The sequence below is a fragment of the Oncorhynchus mykiss genome, chromosome 6 (assembly GCF_057628025.1).
Source record: "Oncorhynchus mykiss isolate SJ-2025 chromosome 6, ASM5762802v1, whole genome shotgun sequence".
Classification (NCBI taxonomy): domain Eukaryota; kingdom Metazoa; phylum Chordata; class Actinopteri; order Salmoniformes; family Salmonidae; genus Oncorhynchus; species Oncorhynchus mykiss.
In genome coordinates, this window is record NC_143027.1 from 49,283,437 (window position 1) to 49,303,591 (window position 20,155).

The 20,155-nt window shown below is 39.3% G+C and overlaps 2 protein-coding genes across 2 annotated transcripts in view; both read left to right on the plus strand.

Annotated features, from left to right (window-relative positions):
- The first annotated feature begins 2,660 nt into the window (after positions 1-2,660).
- prdm12b (PR domain containing 12b) lies at positions 2,661-7,294 on the plus strand. Its single transcript, XM_021606683.3, has 5 exons — positions 2,661-3,144; positions 4,454-4,644; positions 4,849-5,004; positions 5,426-5,540; positions 5,703-7,294. The coding sequence occupies exons 1-5, from the start codon at positions 2,928-2,930 to the stop codon at positions 6,134-6,136; spliced, it is 1,113 nt and encodes a 370-aa protein (XP_021462358.1). The 5' UTR covers positions 2,661-2,927; the 3' UTR covers positions 6,137-7,294.
- Positions 7,295-7,415: 121 nt separating this feature from the next.
- c5 (complement C5) overlaps positions 7,416-20,155 on the plus strand; it is a 64,913-nt gene continuing 52,173 nt past the window's right edge. Inside the window, exons 1-10 of the mRNA XM_021606684.3 lie at positions 7,416-7,759; positions 8,003-8,198; positions 8,620-8,776; positions 8,913-8,983; positions 11,831-11,925; positions 12,042-12,124; positions 12,269-12,359; positions 13,111-13,213; positions 13,454-13,586; positions 13,859-13,974. Of these exons, the coding sequence (XP_021462359.3) occupies positions 7,695-7,759; positions 8,003-8,198; positions 8,620-8,776; positions 8,913-8,983; positions 11,831-11,925; positions 12,042-12,124; positions 12,269-12,359; positions 13,111-13,213; positions 13,454-13,586; positions 13,859-13,974 (1,110 nt within the window). The 5' untranslated portion in view covers positions 7,416-7,694. The remainder of the gene's footprint in view (positions 7,760-8,002; positions 8,199-8,619; positions 8,777-8,912; positions 8,984-11,830; positions 11,926-12,041; positions 12,125-12,268; positions 12,360-13,110; positions 13,214-13,453; positions 13,587-13,858; positions 13,975-20,155) is intronic.

A 20,155-nucleotide genomic window follows, 5' to 3' on the forward strand; every position in this document is an offset into this window, starting at 1 on the left:
GATTTTTGTCTTTCTCTTTTCACAAAAGCCACAGAAGCAGCTTGCTGCTTTGTGCAACTGAGCCGCGCAGGGAAGCTATGAATTCTAAATAAATTACGCATTGGGGCACCTCTCTTTTATCTTTCTGTGTAGCCTACAGCTTTTATTTATTTTCACTTTATTGTTTGCAATAAACTTTTACGCAACACTAATAAGACATCGTTTTAAATATGTCTGTTTCTGCCTGAGTTTAGTTGCCCCTAAATATGGACTAATTCGCTGGTAAATTAATTGTATGATATCCGCGCAATCACTTATTATATAGCATATCCAGGTTATTTTCTATTCACAATTAAGTACATGTTTTATTAATAGTTGCATGTAGCATAAAGTTGTTTGTTTCAGTAGGTTAACTGGGTCGTGATACTGCCGCTCGCATAATCTGTGTCCATGGGTCCCACATGTGCCCATGGGAGTTTTACAAAAACACTTGTTGAAATTCAAGCGTCCAAATTAGCAATATCAAACTGGAAATGGTCTGTTGTTGCCAAATGGAATTTGATAAATCATTAGTAACTACTCCAATGTACTGTGATAACGTTGTGTGCGTGTGTGTGTGCGTGTGCGTGTGTGTGGCTAGCTAGCTATAGTACTCCAAAACATGCAAAACTAGACGCTCCATAACATGTTTAGGTTAGTTTCCTGCTGTATGCTAACTCAAATTCGCCAAGACAACGTCATTAAAAATGGTATGAAAATGTTTTGCCAGCATATTTCAAGAATGTATCTTAACTGCAGGTCATTTTATTTCACATGTCTATACCTTCCCTTTTACATCGATGATATTACAGACCAATAATAATTGTATGAGCTAGGCTACTGTTTACTGGAAATATCAAATGTAATTCTTACTGCTTATTCATAAGGTCTATTTTTATATTTCTTCAATACCCTAGATATTGTCCATCCCTCCCGGCGTATTTCTTGTTCAACTGTCTTCGAGTGCAATACATGTTAAACTGCAATAAATATAAATCAATCTCAATGTGTGCAAATCCTATTCAAAAGCGTAGAAAAAAATCCCGAGAAGAAAAATCGAGGGGGGGGGGGAGCCCCCTAAAAAGCAGGTGTTGAGCAGTAATCTCTTTTCGTGCCCTGTCACTCACCTTCGTTTTCCCTTGTCACTTTGTCGCATGCAGCCTTCTCACTTCGAGCGCTTTTCTTCATTTTCATCTAAAAAAAAAAAAATCTCGTCTTGCACTTGTAAGACCCCAACCTGGTCCAGATTTCCCAACCATCCCCTTGTATTTATCCAAATAAAAGATGAGTGCATCGATGTCAAATTGCTCTCAAAACACCATGAAAGATTGATTTGCAGCACTTTCCTTTCAGCTGACATTATTGCGAAGAGAGCAGAATAGGGAACCCGCGAGCTTGGATGGAATAAAGATGTTCTCTCTGCTGGAAAAGGGGGAAAACTACCCATTTACTCCCAGTCCATCAACCCTGAAAAACAGGAAAATAAAGAGCCATGTCTATTCAAAGAGAGTCCGGTACACCTCTTAACACTGTCACAATTCTTAAGGCTTTATATTAACATTCATTAATATTTAAGGCAGGGATGGATAGCTGAATCTCCCATCGCATAAATTGCTTCTCAAATTCAGTAATGTTATTAATTGGCTTTAGGGCAGGGCTGTGAAGGGAACGGTTTTGTTAAGCCTGTTTCTATTGGTGTATACTTTGTAAAGTTATACTTCCATGCGTGTAAAAATGACTGCAATATTCCCATTTTCACTTGTGATGCATAAACCTATTGGCTATAGGCCTACATTACTTTACATAATCTCTAGATCATGTAGGCCTGTAGCCTAACCTACTCATTTAGCAAGTAAACAATTTGTGACCTTATTTGAGTCACTGTAAATTATGTGGTTAGATTTGCACTGTAATCCTACATGTAGATGATGCATAGATTATTTAACTTCTTACTTGTTCCGTTTATATTTGAAAGAAATACAGGCTAATTAGCCCAAATACATAATTTCGCATGTATGTTATGAAAGCTATGTGATTGTGCGTCTGCGATGCAGGTTACACTTGCTAAAGGCTAGCTATCAATTCGACTATTACTGTATAGGCTAATAACAACGTGCCATGCTGAAAATGTATGTCGTGTTGTATAACCTACTATTTAATGATTCTGAACAAAGTTATGGTCCTTTACAAAAAGTAATTGTTGCCTAAGTGTAATTGGTCATATTCACAGTCAATGAGGCAAAACGTTTATTTTCTCAATAAGACTAATGCTCTGAAGTAAAATCATTTTAAATCAGAATTATTCCAGTTATTAGCTTGTTTTTATGCTAAACTAAGTTTGTCTTTATTTTGCTGCCTTGGGTTTTTCCCCTGCCCGGAGCATTTTGGGGCACGCTACTGCTGCTGCAGCGCAAGACGCCGGAGGTTGGTGAGAGAGTGGTGGACTGAGCTTGTTATATTCCTCGGGCAAGGTGGTTGTATTTCGCACCATTAGACACCTCAGTTAACAGTCCCGTTCCCTTGACACACACCTCCCTCCCCTGCCCCCCTGAGGATTGGCCACTCAATAAAGAGCTTGGCTTTTTTTCTGGTAGAACAAGGCTCCAGAACATAAGGGGAGGGTCATTAATAACTAATTAGAGGGGGTCACACCAGCAGCATATAAAGACTACCAGGACTTTGAAAAGGCGAAACATTTTAAAACTTCAGGCAGCAAAGGAGGACGTGTATTTGGCAAATAGCCTAGTCTGAAATTGTTGTGCATATAAGTATTCGTTTATTTGTATTTGTGTGTGTGTTCCATTTATTCTCCATACATTAAAAAAGGCAGATGGACATCTGAAATTGCGCACCGACTAGCCTACTTATATTTCGCATTTTTTAGATAAACCTCACAGATTTGTGGCACCATGGGTTCCGTGTTGCCCGCTGAAGCATTGGTGCTGAAGTCTGGATTTAAGCAACAGAGTTTGTCTCTGTCTGAAATTATCACCTCGGACATTCTCCATAGTTTTCTCTATGGTAGATGGAGGAACGTGCTTGGGGAACACCTTTTGGAGGAGAAGATAAACGTCAGTCCCAAAACAGCTTTCACCGCAGAGGTCCTTGCGCAATCATTCTCAGGGGGTGAGTCAATTGGATGTTTCATTTCGAATTATGCAGGCCTTTATTATTTGTATCCTTTCAACTGTTTCCATGTCTTTGTCCACGTATAGCCTGTTTATATATTAGTATGAAGTAAAACAAAGTTACATATTTTTTTGATATGATTGAGTTCCGTTATTTTGAATTTCCTAGGCGACTCTAAAGTGTGTTGATAATGTTTTACGTAATTCAAGTGTTGAAATGCCGTCTGTCTAGAAACAGCATGTAGTATAACTATGAACTATAAGTTATCAAATTCACATAACCTATGGGCTTAGAGAATTTTCCAGAAAACCCTTTCTAAAGTTTTGTTTTGGTCCACATGCACTTTTTCCTTGAATTCCATTTATTTCCATTCCATTAAGCTTATTAACCGTTTAACGACATGATCCCACGTAGCATATTTAGAGACTCGTTTAGGATCGCGTGTAACTAACTGATGGTGACTTAAATAGGGATATTACATTAATTTGGTTAAAGTTGTGCTTGACCAAATAAAGTTTCCACACAGACCACGGACTTTAGAGGGAAAGAAAAACCCTTTATTTTAAATGTCCCAGGTTTTATATTGCATTCAACAATCTCAGAAAAGCCTCTCTCCCCGGCTTTGGCAGCTATTACACGGACGGCACTTTTCTCTTTCAGTCGCCTTTAATAAAGATGGGTGTTCCTCCGTTAATATGCGGCGAAGGCTAATTGTATTGCTATTCACACCATGTCAGCCGTCTAAATCGCCTTTCCATTTTTTCCCCCAGAAATTCCAGGCCCTTTTAAAGAAGTCATCATTTCATTGTCCCTACATGTGTTGCTACAAAGTTTTTAAGTGGATCATGAATGTGGAATTATACATTTCTTTCCACTTGCATTTAGCCTTTAATGTGTAAGGGCCCATCACATCAAAAGCATAACAATTTGCTGCTTTCAGGTTGGAAAATTAACTTTTAACCTTTTTCTGCTTAGGCTCAAATTAAATTTCACTGGTTTTCACACCCTAAATGATTAGGCACCCAATGAACAGTGATTGTATAAAATGTAGTTTATAAAAGACAAAGACATTCTGTGGTATTTGTAACAATACTAACAACCTTTGCTGTGAACTGGGGAAAATTGATGGCCCACAATATTCAATATCCCCTTTGTGAAAGCACTGTATTCTGCTGCAAGGAGCAATTTCATAGGAAAGCATTGAGACCAGTGATGGCAATTGCAGCATAGACAACTGAAATGTTGCATGATGTTGCTACAATACAGGTGTATGTTATCATGCTAAATGTCCCTCTCTGTTCCCCAGAGGTTCACAAGCTCTCCAGTCTGGTGCTGCCAAGTGAAGTGATAATAGCCCAGAGCTCCATCCCTGGCGAGGGCTTAGGAATCTTCTCCAAGACCTGGATCAAAGCTGGGACAGAGATGGGGCCTTTTACTGGCCGAGTCATCTCTCCTGAGCATGTGGATCTCTTCAAGAACAACAACCTCATGTGGGAGGTAAGCAAAGGTGGAGTGTGCATGCATGTTGCAGAAAAGACACTGGTAGGTCATGTACAGGCTTACTACACCCCAATGCTAGTCATTTAACAATTGTTTGACACATACAACCACATACACATGAAAATAATAAATAGGACAGGATCAGGTTATTGCTTGTATGGATATAGATAGACACTCCATTGTTTTTGTGTGTTCCCTTAGGTGTTCAATGAGGATGGTACTGTGCGCTACTTCATTGATGCCAGTCAGGAGGATCACCGCAGCTGGATGACCTATATCAAATGTGCCCGCAACGAGCAGGAGCAGAACCTGGAAGTTGTGCAGATTGGCAGCAGTATCTTCTACAAAGCTATGGAGGTGAGTTTGACCCACATAACTAGAATGAGTAGAACGGGGATCCTCATTCAAGTCAATGATCCCTCTCTATGAGATTCAATTTCTATGGCTAGACCCCTAGAACAGCGTTATTTCATTACATTGTTATTATTATCATGGCTACTCACGTTATTACATCAATATGCACTACATTCTACTTCTACATGATATTGTACTAATAATAATACAAATGTTATACTAATACTATATTCACAAGAAGTTGTCTTACAGACTCAAATGAGCTGGGCCCTTTGTGTGTTTATGATTCTTAGTAAATTAGTCAGTCAGTCCATCAGTCAATCAATCTATTAGGCAGTCATTGCTTTTGATGTATTGTTGTGTTGTTTCTGATGTTATTGTTATTCCATAAAAGTAATGTATTTTGTATGTCAACCCTCCGCAGACCATTCCCCCCGACCAGGAGCTGCTAGTGTGGTATGGAAACTCACATAACACATTCCTGGGGATACCCGGAGTTCCAGGAATAGAGGATGACCAGCAGAAAAAGAGCAAAACCGGTGAGTCTTTAGTCGGAAACGACTTGGGCCAAAACATGCAGATGGGCCTTTCACTATCACTTTCTGAAATAGGCTGCCAAAGTTTAGATGTATTTATTTCATGTACAACATCAAGAGTGTTTGTCGAGATGAGTCTGACTCCATTCTCTCTCTCTCTCCTAGATGAGTTTCATATTTGCGACGGCTCCACCTCCTCGTCCTCTGCCCTGCCTACCACCGCTAGCCGGATGCGCTGTGTCATCTGCCACCGGGGCTTCAACTCTCGCAGCAACCTGCGTTCCCACATGCGCATCCACACCCTGGACAAGCCATTTGTATGTCGCTTTTGCAATCGGCGCTTCAGCCAGTCGTCCACCCTGCGCAACCACGTGCGCCTGCACACTGGCGAGCGGCCATACAAGTGCCACGTGTGCCAGAGTGCCTACTCTCAGTTGGCAGGACTGCGGGCACACCAGAAGAGCGCCAGACACCGGCCCGGTGGTGCTGGGGGAGTGGTGGTGGGCCTCCACCAGGCACACTCCCCCCCACCCCCCCAGATGACCACGGTGCCCCACCCAGCCTCTCTGGTGCACCACATCCCCACCATGGTCCTGTGAAGGAAAGCCTTGTACATTCATTCCAATAGGCACATCCCCTCGACAGTGATGATCGTACTGCAAAATGTGATGCTTTTCTACAAGTCTGCACTTCCTTGCACATATTTGATGTAAATTAACTGGCTGTAGTGGTGTCACTGTTAGAGCTACCGGCAAATGGACTTTCTGATCACATATAATAGTTTGGCCCTCACAATTTCTCTTTTACAATGCACTATGTAGGACGAAGGTGATCTAGGTACTGGAATTCTGTTAACTTACTGTCAAAAATGTAACTAGACCTGATGTTGTCACTGTGACCGTTCTTGTGAGATTAAGTTTAATCTCTGTGTATTAATCAACTATGGATGACCACAGTTGATTAATATATATATATATTTGGGTCCATAATATACAGTACTGTATGTAGTGTATTGATTGGTCATGCCAGGTACCGTCATACTGATAACATATAGAAATCCATTTATTTTATAGATATTTAAAAAATCTACAGGTCAAGTTCTGAATGGTTTAACATTTTGAAGTTATTGGAAGTTATTTTTCACTCTTACCAGTGCATGGGACAATATCTGTCTACTCAGTGACGACAAGTCTTGGGATGTTCTTGTACATCTTCAGAGGTACTGTATCTGGGAGGCAAATGTAGTTCACTTTTGTTTGCATGCAGTTTTTTCTTTTTGAAAATAATGCTATTTGTTTATTTCCACCTGAATGAGGTAGCCCAGGCTGACAGTCAAATTGATTTGTACAAACAAGATCTGGGTTTGGGAGTACATTCACACGTTCATAACATTGATTAACTCATATTTTTGACTATTGTAACAATATTTGTATAATTTGCCACCGTAATGGATGAAGGATCATTTGAACTGGTCACTTAACAGGATTTTCCAGACTCTCCCAATAACCATTAGCTTTGTTGTGTCCCAGTCAGGGAATAGAATGATTCATGACGTGTAAAAACACTATATAAGATGTAAATATAATCCTAAAATGTACTCTATTTCCAGAATTATTGAACAGTCACTTTATCTCTACATGTACAGTATGTATAACTTAAATTACAAAGCGGGGTGCAGTGTATTACCTATACTATGTTTGCATATATAAATTACTTTGTATTTTCACCTAGTACTCCAAATAAATCATTGTAACCTTCCTTGTCTTCTGTTAATTGTCCCATGATTATAACTGTTTATATCACACAATCTCTCCATATATAATTTAACTGTACCATATACTGTATGTCTAAATTCAGTTTCCCTTAGTGAGTTAATCCATTGATAAACCAAATTGCGTGAAGTAAACGTGGTTTCCAGTAACCTCCTTATCGACTTGCATCACAGAGCCAACAGAATCGCTCTTGTGAAATAATGTTGTGAAAACAGAGCTTAAGCAAACTCACCTTTGTGACTAGAAATGGTTGGAAATTCTGAGCTTGGATGACAACAGTTGATGATTAACTGAAAACAAGCATACTGCATAACTCCTTAGTGGGCTGGATAAAAACATCAGCGGTTGGGTTTGCAGAGTCAGTCAGTCTCATCGGCAGTGGAAGATGAAACTCTTACTGCTTCTTTGTGTTTTTCATCGCTGCTGTTTGGCAGGTGCTCAGGAAAAGACGTAAGTGGCTGCATTTATGACAATCCTGGCAATTGTCCTTTATTTTTTAAATTTAGACTTGTTTGGATTAGTAAGTATAGTAACTAGCTTTGTCTGAGCCAGAATGGCCCATAGGGCAGGGGCGTATCTCCCATTTCTGTAGCATGAGGCAGCTTAATGTACAAGTACATCCCCTGAACAGGACACTAGTGTGTCACAGTGACATATTTTCTATAACCCTGTTTTTCCCATATAACTCCTAAGGTACCTGATTACTGCTCCTAAACTCCTCCGACTGGATGCATCTGAGAAAGTGGTGATTCAGCTGTTTGGCTATACCCAAGAAGCCAATGTCCATGTTTACTTGAAAAGCTCTATGGACGCATCCCATATAAAATATGCTGATCAGTTTGTGACCCTCAACACCCAGAATGGCTTCCTGGAGGCTGTCACATTGAGGGTCAGACAAAGTTCCAACGAGTGAAACAGGCAGTCATGTTTCCTTTTGAAGGACAGGGCAGTATTCACAAAGTCCCTCAGAGTAGGAGTGCTGATCTAAGAACAGTTTAGTCTTTTCTAATAAAAAAAAGAAGACAGGAGGAACCTGGTCCTGGATCACCATTCCTTCTCTGAGATGTTTTACAAATACAGGCCCAAGTGTCTATATCTGTGTAAAACAGGAAATACGTGTTAATACAAAGATCATGGAGATTTGAAATGTTTATGTTATGTTGGTTATGAAATGTATGTGGTTATGATTTTGCATTCGTTTTTTGTCTCACATCTTTCTTTGCAATAGGGCACACCAGGTTTGTATGAATTTTATTTGAGATATTTGTTCTTAGTAAGGATTTTTTTATCAATATCTTAACTCTCCACAGATTTTCCCTAGTACGTTCCTTAAGGATGCCACTCATGCATACCTTGAAGTTATAGTTCCAGAACAGTTTGCGCAGCACGTGAAGATACCAGTCTCTCGTAAAAATGGCTTCCTCTTCATTCAGACTGACAAAGGCATTTATACCCCAGAACAATCAGGTGAGGATGATAACAGCATTGTGCGCGTGTATTGGTGCGTATGTGCATGTGTGTTTGAACGTATCCGTTGCTAGTTGTATGCCATTGTGAGAAGTGGACACACATACCCCTTCTAATGCTAAGCATGATCCAACAGTGAAAGTGCGAGCATTCTCTCTCAATGAAGATCTGCAGCCAGCCCTTCGACCTGTGACTCTAACTTTCAGGGTGAGTGTATCACAAATCAATGAGATTACAACCTTTATTTACCCACATAAAAAGACAGCCAAAAGTTAGTTTTCACTATTATTTCAACCATCTAAAAGCACAACCATATTCCAATGGAAAAACAATGTTTGATTTTTGGTTTAGGTGTCACCCACACTAAAAGCACAGCAAAGTTTAAATGGGAATACAGTGTCAGATATTTAGTTTATTTATACAACAGATTGTGTTATCACTGTGCTTTATCTAATAGCGGAACCAAATGACCTGGATTGCAGTTGAGATTACATTAAATGTATGCAATTGATCAATGTCGTTCGACAATCTGCACAGATTATTACAGAAACTGTGAAGATCTCCACGGAACAGCGACAACCTATGCATGCTATCTTGAACATTTACATCCGTGGTCCTCAACTGGTTTTGCCTCGGGACCCAAATTGAACCAGGTGGTCTCAGTCAAGACCCAATATTCGCATTGCGAAAAATAATAGCCAAAATAAATCTGGAAAACTATTTTTAATGCTCTATTGATAGTAAATGTTGCAACTATATGACATGAGAACAACATTCCCACCTCTTTCATTGTCAATAATAACATTTTGCCCATATTCTTGATGCAACATTTGAATAAACTCACTAGCTTGAGACCACAAAATCAACCAAAATAGTGCTACTAACCAAAATAGCTCTATATTGAAAATACTGTGACTGAAGAAAAACATTCCTTAGATTAAATTATTAAAAAAATGTAAATTCATTATCATTTATACACATTCTCTACCTGGTTTATGTCGTCTAAATTCAGACTGGAGTATTTTGCATTAGTATACTTTTTTTTACTCAGACACAAATATGTTTAGCTAAAGTAGCAAGTATGTTTGTTTGGTTACCAAGGCAAATACTGTAGCTATCTAGCAAACGTGCTAGCCAAAATAATGCACTCTGTGGAAGACACATTCGTTCATTATTGTCTGTAGAATTTATAGCCCCTTGTTGATTATCCCTTACTTCTACAACCGGTGAGTTTAATCCTGAATGCTGATTGGTTAAAACCGCATTCCAGCCGGTGTCTTTTCCACCAAGTTACCAACATCTATGATGTTAAAATGCCTATTTACTCTGTTCCATCTGACTGGCAATCCACTGTCTCATCAACCCAGCCAGGCACTTTATACACTTGATCTCCACTATAAAAAGCCTCTAGACATTATCTCACATTTAGTTTTTAACAGCGGAGATTTGAATAAACCTTGTCTTTCTCCGACATTTGCAACATTGTTTCAATATTCAAATTCGATCTGCTGTCCCATAGTAATGAATGTGTCGGGAGTCGGAACGAGACAGAATGGCAGGCAGCGTTTCTCAATCAGTCGAAATCATTAATCAATTGGCATCATTTTTATGGATATAGACAAAGAAATGTAAATAGAAAAAAGGTGAAATTAAGTGCAGCTAGTTTGCAGTCTTTCCAGCTTCAGTTTGAAATGATTGTGTTAGCTAGCTAGCTAGCTCCTCTGAACAACAGTGACCTGACGAGAGAGCACATTCTATATGCCAGGCGAAATCGCGCCTCGTTATCTCATTGTTATGGTTGTATCCAAATAAATGTCTCTAGAAAACAGTTCAAACAAATGCAAATGCAGCTACTTTGATGTTATTCTGGCTAAATTAGTCGTAGTTGGCTGACTAGCTAGTAAGCAAGGGATAAGACTGTTGCCAGCCAGTATGGCAATGGAACATTTAGAACGAACGACTGGGTCGTGTCCATAGATACAGAACAAAAAGACTAAGACTGGGTCGCGTCTCTAGCAACCGAACCGATAGAACGAACGACCAGCCGGTTTGGGTAGCAACCTTAGATTTGTTTCGGGATTATATATTGTGGAAGGATGAAATAGTATGAATAAATTCATCCAAATAACGTTCCACCACGTAGTTCATTATTTTTCATAGAACGCATAGTCCCTCATTGATTATCCCTTACATATGTTAAAGAATATGACTAAATGCAACTTTAAATGGAATTTAACCTGTTCAACTTTGAGTACTGGTTCCGTGGAGTTTGAGTGCTACCCACTCCCACTTTCCAAAGCTACAGTACTTGTCTTTTGGAGTATTTTTGAATATATATTTTGTATTTATTTAACTAGGCAAGCCATTTAAGAACAAATTCTTATTTACAATGACGGCCTACACCGACCAAACCCTGACGACGCTGGGCCAATTGTGCGCCGCCCTATGGGACTCCCAATCACGGCAGGTTGTGATACAGCCTGGATTGAGCTCAAATTTGACCGAATCCAACATATGAATTTGTAGACATAATGTAATTAACTCCAGACTAAGTCAGTGGCACAGATGGAACTATCCAACCAGCCGATACTTCTCCTTAAAATGTAGATAATTGGTGGCGTTGTTAAACTAAACAATTCAATATCACTAAATATCCTTACATTTGAAATCAACCAGAGCTTAAATCCCTAGGCCTATTCTATTGTCTATTTTTAGTTTAATTATGGGTTGAATTGAAACAATAGCTGTTGATGACTTTGCAAATGCTCTATAGACCTAAATAGCAAAATTGATGATATATGAGCGATAAAGTATGGTCACATTTAATTTGCTCAGTTAAACCTACTCTTTGGAATGACATGGAACTTTGTCATTTGGGTGAACGGTCCCTTTACGAAGCACCTTCAATACCAGTGATCCAGTTAAGCTAAGTTATTTCTGAGTCCTGGACGACAGTACTTCTAGGTCTCAGGAAGGCAGTAGCGATGCACTTAGTCATACACTTAGCCATACACTACATTGATATGGGTCTTTGTTTTGTCTGGCAATGTATAGGACCCAGAGTTACAGAAGGTGGAAATTGTAGACATGACAGATGTCAATGGAATCCCATCAATGCAAAATCCTTTCAAAATCCCTCTAAAACCCAAGTAAGTGGTATCTACAATACAACATTTGACATCACACTGTTAGTCATGATTCAGCATGATAATATCAGTTGTATGTATCATTAATGACAGTACATACGGTGTGGTCCATGTCATAGGTTAGGTATCTGGATAATTGAAGCTTCTTACACAGATGAGTTCACCACAAAAAACAAAGCTGAATTTGAAGTCAAAGAATACGGTAACTCTACAAGAAACATTGATTGTGATTGATGATTGAATTGTACTTAAAACATTGTTTTTATTATACCTCCTACCAAGTTACATTTATTTAGACACTTTTGAGTCTAACTTTTGAGTTTAACTGTGATTTCTTTATTATTAGTATTACCCAGTCTATCCATCCACATGCAGCCACAGGCTAACTACATCAGTTTCAGTACTTTTGAAGCTTTTAAGATCAAGATATCCGCCAGGTGGGTTTAAGAACAGAAAAGTTATGTTTTTTTAACTGAAACGTATCTCAATCCAACAATATTCAGTCTGGGGCCTCCCGGGTGGAGCAGTGGTTAAGGGTGCTGTACTGCAGCGCCAGCTGTGCCACCAGAGACCCTGGGTTCGCACCCAGGCTCTGTCGCAACCGGCCGCGACCGGGAGGTCCGTGGACAATTGCACAATTGGCCTAGCGTCGTCCGGATTAGGGAGGGCTTGGCCGGTAGGGATATCCTTGTCTCATTGCGCACCAGCGACTCCTGTGGCGGGCCGTGTGCAGTGCACGCTAACACATTGGTGCGGCTGGCTTCCGGGTTGGATGCGCGCTGTTAAGAAGCAGTGCGGCTTGGTTGGGTTGTGTATCGGAGGACGCATTCAACCTTCGTCTCTCCCGAGCATGTACGAGAGTTGTAGCGATGAGACAAGATAGTAGCTACTAAACAATTGGATACCACGAAAAAGGGATAAATTTAAAAAATAAAAAAATTATTCAGTCTGTCTGATAATTTTGCCTAGTTAAATATAGATTTTTTTAACCTTTATTTAACTAGGCAAAATGATCAGACAGACTGAATATTGTTGGATTGAGATACGTTATACATTTTATACATTTTATTTGCATTAATTCTTGATTAAGTTGTCTTGTCCAACAATATTCAGTCTGTCTGATCATTTTGCAGTTCTACGTTATCCTGAATGATATTGAGTTTCTTTGTTATTTGTGCTGTGTATCAGGTATATTCATGGTGCTCCAGTTGCAAATGCAGACGTATTCCTACGGTTTGGATACATTGGGAAAACAACTGTCATCCTACACAAATCAGTGAGAAGAGAGCAAGTAAGAATTAGTTATGAGTAACAAGTTATGTTTGTGCGGTTGGGTGTGTGTGTCAGTGCACTACACACGGAGAAAGAAGATAGTGGGTTCGAGTCCCGCTGGTGCGATTGTAAATCGCTTTGGATAAAAATGTCAGCTAAATATATCATATAATAAATATTATTATATGATATTATTGTTTCACATTGATCTTCTAGAGCCACTGGGGTTTTTAAGCAAAATTGTGATCAAACCTTTCAGATGACAGAAAGTGGTGACGTGGAGGTGTGCATAAACATGAAGAAAGCTCTATCACTTGAAGATGGACCCAAAGAGCTGGAAGGGATGGTGGAAAAGTTCCTGTATTTGGCTGTGATGGTACAAGAGCCAACTGGTGAGAGACGCACAGTGTAGGCCCCCCTTGTTATACACATATCTACAGTATTGATGCCAAAATACATACTCTATAAAAAAAAATCAGCTCCATTAGGCCTATCCATTTAAACAATAGTAATGCATCTAAGATTAGCTCACTTTGACCTAGAGTTTGATTGATCATTCAAAGAAGATCATTCCATTATTGCAAAATGATTGCATCATTTAGTTTAGCAGGAACATATTATTACTCTATTTTTGATCAGACAAGGTTATTTTTAATCTCTCTAGGTGGTATCTCCCAGGAAGCTGAGATGGTCAATGTGAAGTTCCTAAAGTCCCCGTACAGACTGAGTCTTGTCGCTACTCCTCCTTTCATCAAACCAGGACTGCCATACGCTATCAGGGTAGGGCACCTCTATAGCCTTGTTCACATTGGAAGTTTGCAGTGACTCAAATCCCATTTTGTTGCATACCTGATTAGAATCTGTTATTTTTCCTGCAGTCTGAACAGTCAAAAAGCACATAGAATCAGATATTTCAAGCCTAATTTCAAACCACCTAAATCTGATTTCTGGCCATGCGACTTGTGTCTGATTGGTCAAATCTGATTTATATGCCCTCAAGTGATTTTTAGACTGTTATTTGACACATCTTGATAGATACTCTTTTGACAGTTCCCAACTCCTATGGTCATTGTTCTGCCAAACATGACAGATCTGGGACCAAGCTATCTTTTATGCACAAATTGAAATACATGCAATAAGAAAATTGCAAATTAAGTCGACACCGAATATATCCTTACTGTAAGATCTACTGTACAGAAGTAAATACAGTCATGTGAAAAAGTAAGTACACTCCCTGGAAAGTAGTCTTTTTTTGTACATATTTGGACAAGTGGATATGTAATCTTCACTTCAACACTATTGACAGATAAAGGTAACCTAATTTAACAAATGACACTAAAATATTATACTTTGCAATCATTTATTCATCAAAAATCTACAGAAATGCAATTCCATGGTGTGGAAAAAAACAAGTACACCCCTAACTTCAATAGCTGGTGTTGCCACCTTTGGTAGAGATAACTCCATGTAGCCATTTCTTGTAACTGTCTATCAGTCTTATATCGACTCAGTTGAATTTTTGCCCATTCTTTACAGTACTGCTTCAGCTGTCATGATTGAGGGCTTTCTTGCATGCATGGCCCCCCACAGGATTTTGACAAGATTGAGATCAAGGCTTTGACTCTGCCATTCCCATAACCCTCCATTTCTTATTTTTGAGCTATTCTGTTGTAGCTTTGCTTGTGTGTTTTGGATCATTGTCCTGTTGCAAGATCCATGTTCGGTTCAGCTTGATCTTTTTGACAGATGGCCTCACCTTTTCCTCAAGAATTCCATGGTACAAAATTGAATTTATGGTTGACTCAATGATGGCATGTTGGCCAGGCCCTGATGAAGCAAAGCAGCCCCAAACCATAATGCCACCGCCTCCATGCACCTGATTCTAATTTTAGCTATTTTATGTGATGGTAAGGTAGCGGTCTACCTAAAATAAGACCACTTTCTAGGGGGTGTACTTACTCTTCACATGACTACATAATTGTAATTATAAACTGGGTGGTTCGAGCCCTGAATGCTGATTGGTTGACAGTTGTGGGATATCAGACCGTATACCACAGATATGACAAAAAAATATTTTTACTGCTCTAATTACATTGGTAAGCAGTTTATAATAGCAATAACGCACCTCTGGGGTTTGTGGTATATTGCCAATATACCACGGCTAAGGGCTGTATCCAGGCACTCCTCGTTGCGTCGTGTTAAGAACAGCCTTTAGCCATGGTATATTTGCCATATACCACACCCCCTCGTGCCTTATTGCTTAATTCTACAATCTTAGAAACAAATGTGCTAAGTAGAACCATATAGGGTTCTTTAGTTTGTCCCCATAGGGTCAAACATTTTGCAGATGGTTTTACTTACTATAGAACCCTCCCTGTAGGGTTCTTCATAGAATCCCTTTTAAATGGTTCTACCTAGAACCCTGTATGAAGGGTTCTGCCTCAAACCCTCTACGATGGTTCTACCGAGAAGCCTTTTATCCTCTACCGGTTCTTCCTAGAACCCTCTACGAATGGTTCCACCAGCCTTATTAGCATTTTAAATTAAAGTCTTTATGACAATACCTTTCATATATCATACGGTCTTTCTTTGAGTGCCTAGTTATACCCTAACACAGTGGTTTTTAGGAAACTCCTGGCTTACAGACCACATTAGGCCAGCAAGTCATATTATGCTGACTTGCAAAGTGATGTGTAATTCCTATTGGAATCCAGCCAGAGTGAGAATATCCAACAATTGGACCTATTAATCACCTGCAACCTACGTTAAAGATATTACCTGGTACTTTTTTATACCTTTTAGCCAGTAGTTCTGAAAGTAGCGCCCACGAGCCAAAAGTGGTCCCCGAAAATTGCATACTGAGTCACGTGTGCATTTAAGTACTGTATATGCACAATTATTAAGGGACCACCAGATAAATACAAAAATTTTCCCATATACAGTATGTACAGTTTAAATCATTCTCACACCAATCTTTTTAAACTGATCAGATTACTCAAACTCCTGATGTTAAAGTTTAATACTGAGGTATTTAAAAGAAAGAAAAATTGTTATAATAAAAAATCTTCTTCAGATTTATAAGGGGTCTACAGTGCCTTCAGAAAGTATTCATACCACTTGACTTTTTCCACATTTTGTTGTGTTACAACCTGAATTAAAAATTAATTAAACTTAGATTTTTTTGGGACGCTGATCTACACACATACCCCATAATGTAGAAGTGGAATTATATATATTAAAATACATGTAATAAATGAAAAGCTGAAATGTCTTGAGTCAATAAGTATTCAACCCCTTTGTTATTGCAAGCCTAAATAAGTTCAGGAGTAAAAATGTGCTTAACAAGTCACATAATAAGTTGCATGGTCTCACTCTGTGTGCAATAATAGTGTTTAACCAGATATTTGAATGACTACCTCATCCCTGTACCCCACACCTACAACTAGCTAACTGTAAGGTCCCTCAGTCAAGCAGTGAATTTCAAACACAGATTCAACCACAATGACCAGGTAGGTATTCCATTGCCTCGCAAAGAAGGGCACCTATTGGTAGATGGGTACAAATAAAAAAAAAGCAGATATTGAATATCCCTTTGAGCATGGTGAAGTTATTAATTACACTTTGGATGGTGGTATATATACACCCAGTCATTACAAAGATACAGGCGTCCTTCCTAACTCAGTTGCCGGAGAGGAAGGAAACCGCTCAGGGATTTAACCATGGCCAATGGTGACTTTAAAACAGTTACAGAGTGCCAGTAAGGATGGAACAACAACATTGTAGTTACTCCATAATACTAGCCTAGTTGACAGAGTGAGAAGAAGGAAGCCTGTACAGAATACAAATATTCCAAAACTGTTTGCAACAAGGCACTAAAGTAATACTGCAAAAACTGTGGCAAAGCAATTCACGTTTTGTCCTGAATACAAAGTGTAATGTTTAGGGTAAATCAAATACAACACATTACTGAGCACCACTCTCACATATTTTCAAGCATAGTGATTGCTGCGTCATGTTATGGGGATGCTTGTAATCATTAAGGACTGGGGAGTTCTTCCAGATAAAAAATAAAATGAATGGAGCAAAGCAGAGGCAAAATCCTAGAGGAAAACCTGGTTCAGTCTACTTTCCAGCAGACACTGGGAGATTAATTCATCTTTCAGCAGGACAATAACCCAAAAACATAAGGCCAAATCTACATTGGAGTTGCTTACCAAGAAGACAGTGCATGTTCCTCAGTGGCCGAGTTACAATTTTGACTTAAATCTGCTTGAAAACCTATTGCAAGACTTTAAAACGGTTGTCTAGCAATGATCAACAACCAAGCTTTGCACACCTGGATTGTACAATAATTTCCCATTATTCTTATCAAAATTCTTCAAGTTCTATCAAATATACATTTTATTCAATCCATTTTTAATTCAGGCTTGTATCACAACAAAATGTGGAACAAGTCAAGGAGTTTGAATACTTTCTGAAGGCACTGTACCTATGTGAAGGAATAGGCAGGTCCATCTTAATTCTGGTATTAGGCAATGGTCTGTTGCATGTTACATTTATATTTTTGTTCAGTGTAGTTAGTTGAAATGTTTTAGGGCATTTGTAGATGGACTATTCAAATGAAGTGTTACCATTGAATTGTAATATTTAAGATACTTTGGGTGCCATTTGAAAAAGGTTTGTGGCAAAGTACTGTAAGTTATTATTTGTATACAATATATATCAGATAACAAGGGCCAGTCCTGGTCACCTGGATCCACTGGTGATGACAAATCAAATCCAAATCCAGTCAAACAACAAAAAAATGTAACATAAGAAAGCAATCAAGTAAGTGTCATTGTAAATATATAACATACTAATAAAAATACTAAATAAACAAAAATCAAGTACAAGAGGCATGCATATCAAATAAAATACGATTGAAAAAATAATATTTTAATTTATATCGCCTATAGGGATATTGTATGGACATTTTTTGTCCATGTGGATAGTGAGTGGAATAAGGTACAGTGTAGTAGCAGCATATATTTACAATCGGAGGCCCCTTTCAGGTAACGACCTGAATCTGGATCCCCTCATCCGTGGCATCTCGGGTTCTTCCTAATGGCTCCTATACACAAAGAAAGAACATTGAGATACATTTGAATTGCACACGGTCTTACAAGAGTTTAAGAATGTACTTAAAAGTACTAACTCATTTAATAATGTCAAAACTTACTGTGAAGAATGGTTTTCAGAAACAAGTCCCTGAAACAGGCCTTATCACCGGTTGTGGCGATGGCAAGACGATTTGACAAAATGCCAGGCAGCATCCAAAACACTGGCGACTTGGTCCTTGGCACCCATTACAGCCAGAAACTGAAGCTACAAAATGCAAGAGAAGTATTATAAATGACAAGCTATGTTATAACATATTTCTTCCTCCACCCTCTATATTTTATGTTCATTTATTGTGATAGTCTGTAAAGACAGATGGCAGATATTTCCAATACGTATTTACATTCAAGTTGGTAACAGTTAGCTATGTTCTTCCCTTCATGTCTATGGCCCAAACTTGGCAACGTTGACCCGTTGTAGTGTCTCACTTCTGGCCCTGTTTGAAACAATAATGTTACATTGAAATTAAGTAAATACGGTGTAAGAAAGAACAGATAAGCAAAGTCCCATCTGGGCTAAGTGAATGTAACGTTTACATACCTCAATGGCTATCACATCCACATGGAGCTGTGGTAAATACAGTGCATTCGGAAAGTAATCAGACCACTTAACTTTTTCCACATTTTGTTATATTACAGCCTTATTCTAAAATGGATTAGATTAAAATGGATACATTATTCCTAATTTCTTCCTCATCATGACAAAGCAAAAACAGTTTTTTAATAAAAAAATAAAAAAGTTTTATTTATGTAAATATTCAGACCCTTTGCTATGAGACTCGAAATTGAGCTCAGGTGCATTCTGTTTCCATTGATCATCCTTGAATGTTTCTACAACTTGATTGGAGTCCACCTGTGGTAAATTCAATTGAATGGACATGATTTGGAAAGGTGCACATCGGTCTATATAAGGTCCCACAGTTGACAGTGCATATCAGAGCAAAAACCAAGCCATGAGGTCGAAGGAATTGTCCGTAGAGCTCCAAGACAGGATTGTGTCGAGGCACAGATCTGTGGAAGGGTACCAAATATTGTCTGCAGCATTGAAGGTCTCCATCATTCTTAAATGGAAGAAGTTTGGTACCACCAAGACTCTTCCTAGAGCTGGCCGTCCGGCCAAACTGAGCAATCAGTGGAGAAGGGCCTTGGTCAGGGAAGTGACCAAGAACCTGATTGTCACTCTGACAGAGCTCCACAGTTCCTCTGTCAAGATGTGAGAACCTTCCATATGGACAACCATCTCTGCGGCACTCCACCAATCAGGCCTTTATGGTAGAGTGGCCAGACGGAAGCCACTTATCAGTAAAAGGCACATGACAGCCCAGAGTTTACCAAATTACACCTAAAGGACTCTCAGACCATGAGAAACAAGTTTCTCTGGTCTGATGAAACTAATATTGAACTCTTTGGCCTGAATGCCAAGCATCACGTCTGGAGGAAACCTGGCACCATCCCTACGGTGAAGCATGGGTGGCAGCATCATGCTGTGGGGATGTTTTTCAGCTGCAAGAACTGGGAGACTAGTCAGGATCGATGGAAAGATGAACGGAACAAAGTACATAGAGATCCTTGATGAAAACCTGTTCCAGAGCGTTCAGGACCTCAGAGTGGAGTGAAAGTTCACCTTCCAACAGGACAACGACCCTAAGCACACAGTCAAGACAACGCAGGAGTGGCTTCGGGACAAGTCTCTGAATATCCTTGAGTGGACCAGCCAGAGCCCAGACTTGAACCCGCTCCCCATCCAACCTGACAGAGATTGAGAGGATATGCAGTGAAGAATGGGAGAAACTTGTAGCTTCATA

Bases quoted from the DNA above. Each gene is read 5' to 3' on its own strand.
- prdm12b (XM_021606683.3), top strand. From the start codon at position 2,928: ATGGGTTCCGTGTTGCCCGCTGAAGCATTGGTGCTGAAGTCTGGATTT. The intron at 4,645-4,848 runs GTAAGCAAAGGT...GTGTTCCCTTAG, and splicing joins ACAACAACCTCATGTGGGAG to GTGTTCAATGAGGATGGTAC. The intron at 5,005-5,425 runs GTGAGTTTGACC...AACCCTCCGCAG, and splicing joins TCTTCTACAAAGCTATGGAG to ACCATTCCCCCCGACCAGGA.